The sequence below is a fragment of the Erithacus rubecula genome (genome assembly GCF_903797595.1).
Source record: "Erithacus rubecula genome assembly, chromosome: 1".
NCBI classification, from domain to species: Eukaryota; Metazoa; Chordata; class Aves; order Passeriformes; family Muscicapidae; genus Erithacus; species Erithacus rubecula.
This window is the reverse complement of record NC_136658.1, coordinates 97,098,482-97,110,732: the sequence shown is the minus strand read 5'-3', so window position 1 is coordinate 97,110,732 and position 12,251 is coordinate 97,098,482. Positions and strand designations below refer to the sequence as shown.

At 37.2% G+C, this 12,251-nt stretch overlaps 1 protein-coding gene across 4 annotated transcripts in view; it reads right to left on the bottom strand.

The window, feature by feature from the left end:
* The window catches only part of CDKL5 (cyclin dependent kinase like 5), a 120,357-nt gene that overhangs the window by 71,247 nt on the left and 36,859 nt on the right, over nt 1-12,251 (bottom strand). For all 4 annotated transcript variants that reach the window (XM_079315298.1, XM_079315299.1, XM_079315297.1 and 1 more), the window contains 2 exons: nt 2,400-2,625; nt 1,841-1,875 (listed from right to left, as the gene is read on the bottom strand). In XM_079315298.1, coding sequence (XP_079171424.1) covers nt 1,841-1,875; nt 2,400-2,463 — 99 coding nt within the window. In that variant the 5' untranslated portion in view covers nt 2,464-2,625. The remainder of the gene's footprint in view (nt 1-1,840; nt 1,876-2,399; nt 2,626-12,251) is intronic.

Here is a 12,251-nt window from a genome sequence, read left to right as displayed (position 1 = left end):
TCCTGGCATATTACCACCATTTATAAACATTAATATAAATACTTCTACATTCAAAAGTATGCCCACCCGGAGCCAAACAGTAAAAACAAACAAACAAAAGAAAAAAAAGCCCCAAAACCTCCAACCATCCATCTTTGCATTTCCAGATAAGTCTGTTAAGACTGTATGAAAGTGTATTTAATCTTTGTTTTCCTATACAAGTAGGAAAGGCCAACATTTAACTTTTAGACTGTTACTCTTTTTTCTTTCTCCATAAAATAGATAGCTCCTAAACTCATCTGCTCTCAGAGGTTCAGTGCAGGTTGTTTTAAGTGAGAATCATAAATCAGTTAGATGAACACAGCAACATACCTCACCTTTTCTTTACATCTCCAAAAGCTAGAAACCTTAGGTCTTAGTAAACATTCCTGCTAGAAGCTTAAAGAAACACCACTTTTTTTTAAACCTTTAGCACAGTTGTTTCCACTAAGATGAAGCTGTAGAAAAAAAATGGTGTAACTACCAAAAAATTTAATGCTCACAAGGAAGGCAGCAGTCTTACACAGGCTGTTGGAACACTTTCTGGTAAAGAAAAATCTTTCCTTTCTAATCATCTGGTGTGCTGCAAGGTATTCCCATAGGAACCTGGACAACAGATTACCCAGCCAATATATCACACTTTTAGAGTACTAAACTCTTTTGCATGAGCATGAATAGACATGCACAGCTTAAATTTCACTCAGCAATGCAGGGAATCCTGGAAGCTTCTCTAGTCTGAGTGAGGTTACTTTCCACAAAGAATAGAGCTGCCTAGTACAAACTGTATCATTACCACTCTGGTCTTGTCAAACTACTTGCACTGAATTTTCACACCATAATTATCTAAAAAGACCCAATTTACCTAAGTCATTCACTCTATTGACTGTTATACATTCCCAAGTCCAACAAGGCTTCACCCTGAGATAGGATCTTAAATTGCAAATTCTTTTTTACCTTTTTAAAGTCAGCACAACAGTGTAAGATGCAGAAGATAGAACCAAAGAGTGTGTGCAAAAGTCCCTCTGTGTCCATGCTAAAAGCCACCATAGGAACACAAACCCTCTGCACTGTCCTAATTTTTTCTATAAAAAAGGTATGAACGACATAAAAAGATGTTTATATATTCTTGGATCACTACAATTCTATGATTCTGAAATGTTTTTATTCAGAGAAATTGTTTTGTTAAATGAAAAGACAGCAAAGTAGTTTGTGTCAGTTCCATCTTGATGAGCATCAAGTTCAGATACATCCAACTTCCACACTAGTTAAAATAGCATAGACAGGGTGCCACACTTGATTTTTGTATCAAACAGTGTTTTTGCTTTGCTTTTTAATTTCTTCCTTTTCTAAATTAAAATCAACAACCAAAAAAAAGTTACTGCTTTCTTATTGTCATTTGATCATCCTGAAAATGTCAAAATCTCTCATGGGCTCCCCTTTCTCTCCCTTGCCACATCCAAGACAGCTAACTGCTTCTACAGCAGTATTTGGCAAATAGTTTCACATTTTAATTAAGACTGATTAACATAAACTGTGTCTCAAAGTATTTTTCGTCTCTTTTCTTAGAAGTTCTCTTAGTTCAAATTAATAAAACATTAATAAAATATTTCAGACAAATATTAAACACAAAAAATTGAGATTTGGTACTAGATATAGCCATTTCCACCAAAACTTCCAATTAAGATTGCTACTAAGAAACTTACTGCAAGAAAAAGTCCAACTCAGATGCCATGTCTAATATATATTAACATATTAGTTCTCATCAAAAGTCACTGCTTCACTCAAACACCATTTCTCTCTGACTTCAAAGCAATTCACTTACCTTGTGTCTGCATTTAAGTACAACGCCATAGGCTCCTGAAACAAAGAAGAAGAGATAAGCCATCTCAAAGCAGAAAAAAATTTAAAGTGGCAAGATAAAAACAGCACTCAGCAACCTCCTAACTACAGAAGTAACATTGATCCCAGTATTATTAAGCAGAACTTGCATATACAGGAACTACATCTCTGTACACTGAAACTATTTCATGCAAATTGCTCAAAAGTAAATGGATTTTAAAACATTGAAATTAGTTTTTTAAAAATATGCTTGCAGGTAAGTTCAACTTGCATCTCCCTAGTACCACTAATGAGAAATCAATGTATTAAACTTTAAAAAGAAAACAAATAAACAAACAAAACAAAAAACAAACACAAAAATGCAACCCCTGACAAAACAGTTCTATTTCTTTTCCCTTCCTTTCAGCTTCCAAACTTCTTCATCCATCTGACAAGGAAATTAACAGAAGCTACAGAAAACAAACACACATAAGAAAAGTTTTGCAGTTGGTAACTTATCATGTATAAAATTCTAATTAATCTTTTATTAAGATACTACTTACCTTCACCTACAACCCCAAGGATCTCAAATTTATTCATCACATTACCAATGTTAGGAATCTTCATCAAGACAAATTCCTCTTACGGTGAGAGCCACAAAACATGGCACAAATGGGGCTGTCTGAAGATTCTGCAAAAGCCTGTTGGGAAAAGGCTCTTGGAAAATAAACTTCCACCTTGATCAGACTTCTCACACCCTCTTTTAATTTCTAGGCAATCAATAGCTTCCTGAGGAAAGAACAGAAAAGAGCATAATTAGTACTTTGATTCATTTCAGCAAGAGAAAGCAATGGTATATAGACATCACACCCATACAGTCTAACAATTTTAACAGACAATTAATTTACTTCCACATTTTATGATGAGAAGAGCTCAGCAGCAGGTATAATGGACAGAAACTATTTAGACCATACATCTGACACAACAGCTGGCCTTGTAATCCTATACATGGGATGTCTTTTAGAACAATAACTAATTGGCATAAAGCAATTTTCTACAGAACAGAAGCAAACAAAAATGTTGACAGGAACTACCTCAGTAAGCAAAAATAGGCCTGTAATTATTTATGGTCTGCTTGGTATATGCTGACAGCGAATCATAAAAAAAAATTTTGTTAACTTAATTTCTTATTTGTCCACTGTAATGATGAAAAGGATATGGCAGAAAGAACATTCTACAGGAGAAAATAGTTTTCTATTACTATTTTCTGTAATTATTTAAAAAAATTAAAGGAAATTAATTTGCCAGATTGACTAGGAATGAGATTTAAAAATTATTTCCATTATCAGTAATTTTTCAAATTAAGCACCCTTACACGGGGAAAAGAACAAAATTTTTTGGCCTGTTTTAGGCTCACTACCTTCTGCCATCCTATTAGAAGTTTGATAAACATACCCATCAAATTTTGGTTTTACTAATTTAGACTGCATTTGCTCCCCTAATATTAAAAACATATATCCTACATTCAAAAACGGGGAAGGAAAAGCCCTGAAATGGTTACAGCATGAATTGGAAATATGTCATCTTTACAATTCGGTGATTCAAGGCCAGAACTACTCATGAAGAACAAGATGGCAGGAGGGAAGTGAATACATTTAATTAAGTTATGTGTAATGGGCGAGTGTGACCCAGTAATTCTGGGTTCAGCTCCCATAAATGGGATCTCACTATAAACCAGGGGTGCTGGCCAAAAGCCCAGTGCTGACCAGGTCACACACAACAAAAGGACAACCCAAGGGTGGAGGGGAATCACAATGACATTTGCTTCAGCAAGACACAGGCAGATCATATGGGGAGGGATTGTTATTTTAGAAGCAACTCCAGAGTTAATCAACCACAGTAATTTGAAAATAAAGCTGTGAGTTCCAAATTAAAGGGATAGTTAGGGTTTTCTGGCTCGCTTTTGTTTCTTTTTGAAAAAGCTGCCCAGTCCTTTATTAATTATTTCAGTGGTTTAATTTACTGATTTAATTAATCCATTTTTTCTTTACTTGAGAATTGTACGAAATACTCTTTTCCTTTCCCTCCCATATGTTCTCCTCCTATTTCATTTGGCATCTCCTTCTCACAAAAGCCTTTTTGCTGTTTGTCCAGACTTTCTGGTTACAGTAACAAACTGAAAAAAAAAAATAGGTCCTGGAAAAACAGGAGCATCTGTTCAGTTGCACCATCAACATGAGAACAGAGGCTGCACTGAGCTGCTTCAGCTTTCCACTGGAACAGGCTGGTGCCAGGCACAGGGTGCAGCTGTGTGACAGAAATACTGCTACAGAGACCCTGAAATAGCCTTTAGTGCCACCATCACAGGAGCAAGACACAAATAAGCTGGTCAGCCACATTCAGAACAGTAAAATTACTTGCCAGAAAGGAAAAGTCAGAAAACACTTATTGTTGTTTGCTGTTAGCACTATTCACTAACGTCACCAAATCTGTTACTTCAGTTCTCAACATTAGTCACTGACAAGTCCTTCCTGAAATTAGTTTGTGATAAATTGATTACTTATCTGCTAATGTTATCACTGTACACTCTCATTCTGCCTTACAGTGTACACAGCACTTCCTAGATTTATGATGAAACAGTGAAGAAACTTATGAGATAATGTACCAAAAACACAAGAAGAAATTTAGACGCAGTTTCCTTTGTCCCTCATTCATAATTTCTAAATTTTTCACAAACTACTAGAAGCTATATAGGCCAGCTTGTGATCCACTATATTTATTTTTTGTTTCCAGTTCTGCAAATGGATGAATGCTAGAATGAATTCTAGCTTTGGGAATAAAGCTTAGACTTCCAAGCAGCGAATCTTTCCTTCTGAATTCCCCCAGCTAGGGAGGTTGTGGATCCCCAACCCCAGCAGCATTAAAGACCAGGCTGGATAAGGCTTTGAGCATCCTGTCTCGTGGGAGGGGTTCCTGCACATGGCTGGGAGGGTTGGGAGATGATGATCTTTAAGGTCACTTCCAACTCTTAACATTCTATGATTGTAAGAAATTCAATACTATACATCTTCTCCCCTCCAATGATGTATCATCTTCCCTTTTCATTTCATTAGAAGAGCCACAGAAAGCTGACCCCCTGCCACCCCTGGATTCATGGCACCTAGAGAAGCATCTGCACATAATTTCTTAAAGGTAAAACTTTGTCAACTCACTTATTGATGTTCACTCACCATTAGTGACACACTTCAACTGGCCCAAAGAAACACATAAACCAACTTCCCAAAGTGCATCATGACTGACTGACATCACTGGTAACACAGGGGGACTCCCAAAACAAAACTGTACTGGAGTGACCCATCTCTTTTACACTAGCTCCAGGCAGCTTTCTGCCCAATTTGGCTTAGGGCACTTTCTGAGAACTCAATCTTGAAATGAAAAGGAAAGCTAGTGAAAGATGGCCAGTGGCACACAGCAGTAGTATGGATTCATACCCAAACACTTCTTGCCCCAAATCTTTTGCCTCAAACTGGGCCATAATTCAAATATGAGTGAAGTCAGATTAGCTAGACAAAATTTATATGCTTCTTTGAGATCTTTGCCTACAAAAGCTGCTGAAAGATTAAAATCAAGCTAACATTAAAAATATTTGTTCAGTGGCAGTACCCACTATTTGGGATTCTTCTGCTTTTTGAAAAGCACTGACCTTGTTAAGATTGTTTTAAAAATCACTGATTCTTACAGGGAATCTGGTAACATGAACTCAAAACTCCATGAACAACACAGAGTCTTATGAATGCTAGAATGAGTAACTGTAATAACATAAACAAGAAAAAACACCTAGAAGTCTAAAACAAAAAAGTAATTTCAAGAAAGTTAGCCATTGCAAGAAGTACTTCATTCTGCAACTTAGTGAGGCTGGATTCTTTCAAGCTGAACACTGGAAATAACAAGGAAAGCCTTAGCTAATAGCAAGGAAAACCTAATAGCTGCCACAGTTTAATTCTTTGCACTGAGTGTCACACTGGTCTGTTTTCCTAAGTTGCTTGTTGGCTACAATAACCCTTGCAGAAGTGGAAATAAGGCTCAAGGGCTCACAGTAGGGAAATAGCAGTCATTTGCCTAACATCCCTTTCTAAGGCAGCAGATTCATAGCCCATCAACAATTTATTAATTAAACCAACATATCTCTGAGATGCTCTCAGCAATACCATGATGATCTACAAAACACAGAGCCAACTCAGCAAAATGAAATGTCATGAGATGAACAAGAAAAAACTAGTTTTATTTAAACCAGAAGTGTAACTGTGTGAGACTTTAATATAATAGTAGCTGGTTTGCAATAGCATGTAAAGATGATATACAAATCCCAGAAAGCATACAGACATTTTTTAAATGAGCATACAGAATACTACAGCATTATGGTACCTCATCATTTGAATTGAAATTAAAGCAGTGAAGAAAAACTCTCACTTTTCCACAACTCCTTTCCCCTTCAGGACCATTAAGAATTCTAGTGCATCACCCAAAATCATCAGACTCAACCACTCAATCCAAAGTCTCAAACATAAGTAGAAATTCTATTCTTTATTTCATAATCTTCAATAACTATGTGGAGAGAGGAAGCACTTTTTACATAGTTAGATTTTAGTAGAGACACTTAATGAGAATTATGAAACCTATGAAGCAGATGTTCCCCTCACAAAATGCATAGAAGTAAAACTGTTCTAAAAATACAGTTAAATTTGTATATCTATGTCTTGCAAATCAAGTATTCAGTTAATTTCATTTATCATGACAAAAAGAACACAACCTGCATCCAACTGAACTTAGCTAAAAACTTCTAATTGACTTCAAACTCATCCGTGAACTTTTAAACAAGCTTGCCAGCAGATAATAGGTCCCTCTTGCTCTTCTAAAATGAAGTAAACATTTGTTTATTTATTTATTATGTTTACTCACCAAGAGAATTAAGAACTTCTAGAGGCTGGTTTACATTTTTGTCTGTGCACTAACAAACTGGGGTCCATAAATGTAAAGACCTTATACCACACCATCTGTCTTTGATGGTTATGCACTAAATCACACCCTGGCATGTCTTTTGTCAAACAAAGTATGTGGATGAAAGAATCATTAACCACTTCTGGTAGCAATGATGTATCATTCAGTATCTTTACTTTTCCTCCTCCATATACATGTAGCTCTATTCTTTGAGTTTTTCCAGGAAAACTCAGTTAGAGTTAAGAGCATCCAATTCAGTATTACAGCAGTATATACAATTGACAGCGTAAAGAAAATGGGTGAGATTTTTTTCTTCGGGATTTATTGATCCAGCGGAATGCGTCAGGATTGTTATGAAGAATTACTGATCAGGAAGAAAAAATTCAGTATGAAAAGCTGAGGAGGAAGCAAGCAGTAACATTCTGACATAAGGAATGGAGAGAAAAATAATACAATCATACTCCTAGTGACCAGTCTCTCTCCTTAATTTGGAAAGAAAGTTACCACTTTATTTTTCCATTTTATAGAGGGACAGTAGAACTTCTAAATGAGACAAGATTCTGCAGAAAGAGCCATCAAGATTTCACAGTATGAAGAAATCTACAATGAGGAAGTTGAAAAAAGAAAAAGCTAAAGAGATAAAAAGCAACAAGAACCTAACAATTATAGCAAGCCATTTTTCATGCTTTAATCTATCCTCCTCTGCTCATAAGAAAAAATTAGGAATGAAAAGAACAGCTGGTGAAAATAAATACAAAATTTAGTAAACTGTCAAACTTGAACAACTTATGTAAAAGCAAAACATCAAGGTTCCTTTCACAGGCACACAGATTTTAAAAATCAGCTCCAGAAAGGTTTTCTTAACATAGCTAACATCAACATTGGACGCTGACTTCACCACTGCTGGCTTTTGGAGAACTTGCTTAGGGTTTTTGGGTTTGGGTTTTTTAATAGCTGTTGATACACTGAAACCTGCAAATGCATCTGAATTATTATATTCAGGAGAAGGCATCATCACATAACTGGCCTAAAGGCAGCAGATCTCCATGGCCACAGGACCATGAGTGCATGGGGGAAGAACCTGAACAAAGTTTCCATCCTGCAGCAAGTAAACAACTAGAAAAAGGGTGAATCAGTTCCCAGCTATTAAAGATACCTGCTTGCTTAAATCCGTAAAGGAAAACTGAGCTTGAAGGCCAGGGCAGCAACAATGATTTGGTTTGTTTTATCTTGTTCTGTGAGTGCTCTTCCTTTTGTATCCAAGTACAGATTCAAAAATAAATTCAGCTCATCCTGGATATATGAACTAAATTCACTTCTGAGTTAGAACGCAGGATTCACGATCCTCCCTAACAGCTGTGGCCAACCCAAAAAGAGTGGGTGCTTAGCAGGATGCTCCTAAGACCATACTGACAAATAAGCAGACTGATTATGAAAGCACTGAGCACAAAAGCAGCTCCCATGAGTCATAACAGGAGGACAGGAAAGACAATTTTGCTTCCATTTTAGTCTTGCTCTCCAGTAAGAACCTTAACAAGTAAAAGTCTATTGTGGGTGTGACAGCTTCTTACGCACTTGGTGCCGGTCTTTGCGCATGCTGGGTGGGCTCCACCCTACCTGTGGCAGCTCTGAAGAAAAATCATCAGTGTGCAGAGAATAACACTCTCAAAAGCGACCTGTGAAATGCAAATTCTTTGCAGTTTCTTCTGGCACAAAGTGGATGACACTTTACTCTTTCATTTCTATCCAATGCCAGTGCCCAATATTTGTAGCTGAAGTAAAAGCAAAATTTGGCTTACTGATATACTCTTAGGCAGAGGGAGATTTTTTTTTTTTTAGATAATAGAAGGTTTAATTTGGTAATAAAATAGCTTGCTGTGGAAGAAGCTAGTATTTTTTATCTGACACAGTATTTGTAGCGGTCTTCTTGGAAGCTGGTTCTTGATTTTAACCTTTCCTTCCTCTCTTAAAAGAACACTATTCTCTAGTGATATCCTATATTCATTTGTCATGTTGCCTATGATTTAGTCCCATATTATTTTTGACCATCTGCTATGGACTTTAAATCCTCAATACAATACTACAAAATAAAATAATTCAGATATTTTTTCATCTTTAGAGGTACCCAAAAAACGCTGCTATTTTCAATTCCACATCAGGACTCACTTTGTGGCTCAATTCCAATGTTTAAAGGTACATGCTTCGGAATAAGTATTAAAAAAAAAAATAAAAATGGCACGAGGGCAGAGGGTGTTCCTGTCCAAGGAAAGTACAATATATTCTCTTGAAGGGGACACATTAGAAGCAGCCAGTCAGTGAAGGTCTGCTCTGAAGCCTGAGCCCAGCAGGGTAGCTGAGCATCCCCTGGCACAGCGAGGCTCCTCTCAAGAGCAGAGCCCTGCAGTGCTGCACTGCTGTGCTGGCAGCAGACAAAACAACAGATGCACAAGGCCTGGCCACTTCAGGAAAAGTCCTCTGATGCGTTCCTAACTGGATCAGCCACTGAATCTTTCATACGTGCACACACAAAGCATACTGGTGATTTAGTGAGACTGAAATTCTTCTAAACTGGCAAAGTTTCCCCCTCCTCCCAACCCAGTTTTGTCTTCATTGTTCTAAAAATAACTCCCATTCACATTCTAAAAAGTCAGATGTTCCTCTCTGCACTGTATTTGGCTGAGATGGATCTTTCTCATAAGAGTACAGAAAAGTAAAGGTGAATAAGAAGTATTTATAAATAGCAAACAAATGCTGAAACTAAATTCTATGGGCATTCTAATGTAGATCAAAACAACTGCAATGACTACTCTCCTTCTAATCTTCAAGCATATAATTAAATACAGATTACTGGTTCACTATCTGAACCAAATAGGAAAAAAACCCCCACAAAACAAAAAAAGAAATCCCTTCTTCCTTGAAAAGGGCATACCAAATACACAGAACAAGCAAAAGAATGAGAGGGAAGCCCCCCAAAATGTAGTACTAAATTAATAATAAAATACAATACATTCAAATGAACTAAACTACATTCTAATTATACTAAAAAATTATTTATCATTGCTTCTTCATGCATTTAATTAGAAACATTTTATTTAAACAATACTGATCCACCTTTTACAAATTTAACCCTGAAAAAAACGCTGTCAAAAGTTTTTTTAAAAAAGGACAAAAAGGAGCCACTCAACAACTAATAGTCCTAATATCCAAAGACAGGTCATTTCAAGAATAGATTTACATTACTATACAAGCATATGTGCAGGAGCACATTTAAAAAAACAACTCAGAGATTTATCATAGAGACTTCTGTCATTAAAGTCATTACAAGTGATTAAAACACGTGGTGGACAAATAGTGCACAGTAAGGTTTTGTGGGGGAGTGCTGGAGTATTTTGTAATAATTGTGTACAGGTTTGACTTATTTTTTAATTAGAAAAAGACTCTCTAATTCCATCAAAGTAGATTGATTGAAAAAACCCAAAGAAATTAAAATCTATAGAAACATATCTCCTAATGAAGTTTCATGTGAATTTGAAGATATTGCTACTATTTCAATGTATGAAACTATTACAAGGCATTTGTTTCAATTTTATCAGCTAGGAATTTAACTGAGTATGATTAGTAGTAGAAGTGTATCAATGTGCTTATTTTACAATTCACAGTTGGGGTTTTTTAAAGATATCTATCATCAGAGAAACTGAACGCTAACCATGTTTAAATTCAAGGTGAGTTTTGCTATGCTTTCTATTTGGGGAAAAAAAAAATTAAATTTACACAGGTGAATAAATCAATTAAGTAAAACCCAAGTCAAGAAGACTAATCTCCAAAGTGGCTCAGACTGCATTAAGAGGTTATGACTTCATCAAGACAAAGTTCAATAAAAAAGACTCACATTCCAGAAGAAGAGAAAAGAAACCCCAACCAACTAACAATTCCCCTAAATTAACATTATTTGTTAACTGTTAACTGTTATTAATGTAACAACTTATTAACATAAGCTTCCTTGAAGCAGAAGATAAAAGCTTAGAGTGCTCTGGAATGCCTCACCACAGAAACAGCAGCAGCAGCAGCAATGTACCATGTAGCAAAGAGAATTGATGGAGGACTGAACATTAAGCTGAAAACTCTGGAATAAAGTTTGTGTTCAGTGCAAATCCACTGCAGAGAAAGTACAGAGAGAAAGTGTTGATTTGTGCTGTGATGACAGATGTCCTTGTGCTGAGCCACCTAGAACACCTTCAGGTAGGGGAAATTCAGTTTGCTAAATTACTGCCAACATTTTTGGAAGATATATTAAGGTGACCAACTCAATTTGCAATACACGCAAGCAACTTTGCAGCAGAGGAAAATAAAGCAGAGAAACAAAAGAACAAATTTAATTTGGTGATATCATTGAAAAGCAGCAGAAAAATAAATATTCATTATACTATCTGTCTCCTGTCCAGCTGAGGACACAGATAAGGAATTGGCTGGCTGAATACAGCCATAGAGTTGTGGTCAATGGCTCCATGTTCCAGCTGGAAGTTGGTGACCAGTGGTGCTCCCTGGGGCTCTCTCATGAGTCCAGTGCACTTTAATACTTTTACCAGGGACACAGTGAGATAGAGTGCACCTCAGCAAGTTTACAGATGACATGAAGCTGAGTGGTTGGGCTGGCACAACAGAAGGACAAGAGGGCACCCAGAGGAGGAGTGCAGCCAGGCAGCAGGAGCAGGAGGAGCAGGAGCAGGAGGAGCAGGAGCAGATTCTGCCACTCCAGGCTGTCCCAGGAGACCCCAGCCATGGTGCTGTGCCTGGCTCTGGGGCCCTCAGCACAGCAGGAATGTGAACACACCAGAGCAGGTACTGGTACTGGAGGAGGCTGCAGGTGTCAGAGGGATGGAGCAGGTTTCCTGCAGACAAGCTGAGAGAGCTGGGGCTGTCCAGCATTGAAAAGAGCCTGGGGAGAGAGGGGTGGAACAAGATGATGGCTGAGGTCCCTTCCAACCCAAACCCTCCATGGTGCTCTGAGGACATGAGCAAACAGAGACTGGGGGCAGTGGACAGCCAAGGTCCCACAGATTCCTAACTGTACAGACATAATCATGACAATGTTCTCTTTCCCTCTCCTGCTTATTTCAATTGTTAGTTGCATTCTTAGGTCTTGTCTTTAATTATATGTTAAGCTCTTTGATGAGAGAACTTTTTGTTATGTTGAAGGCCTCTGGTGGTGTTATAAAATAACTAAGATCTAATGTTTGAAACCATGCTATGGTAATAGTTCTTTGCATGAACAGCATTTTTGTGGTAAAGTACGAGTCTTAAGGTAAGTGAAAGTCTTACCAGAAAACTCAGGAAAAATCTTCAATAAAACTAGGAGGCAATTTGATTCATTTCTGGGAACAGGATGTGGTAAAAAGAAAAGGTAAAAGAGTATTATT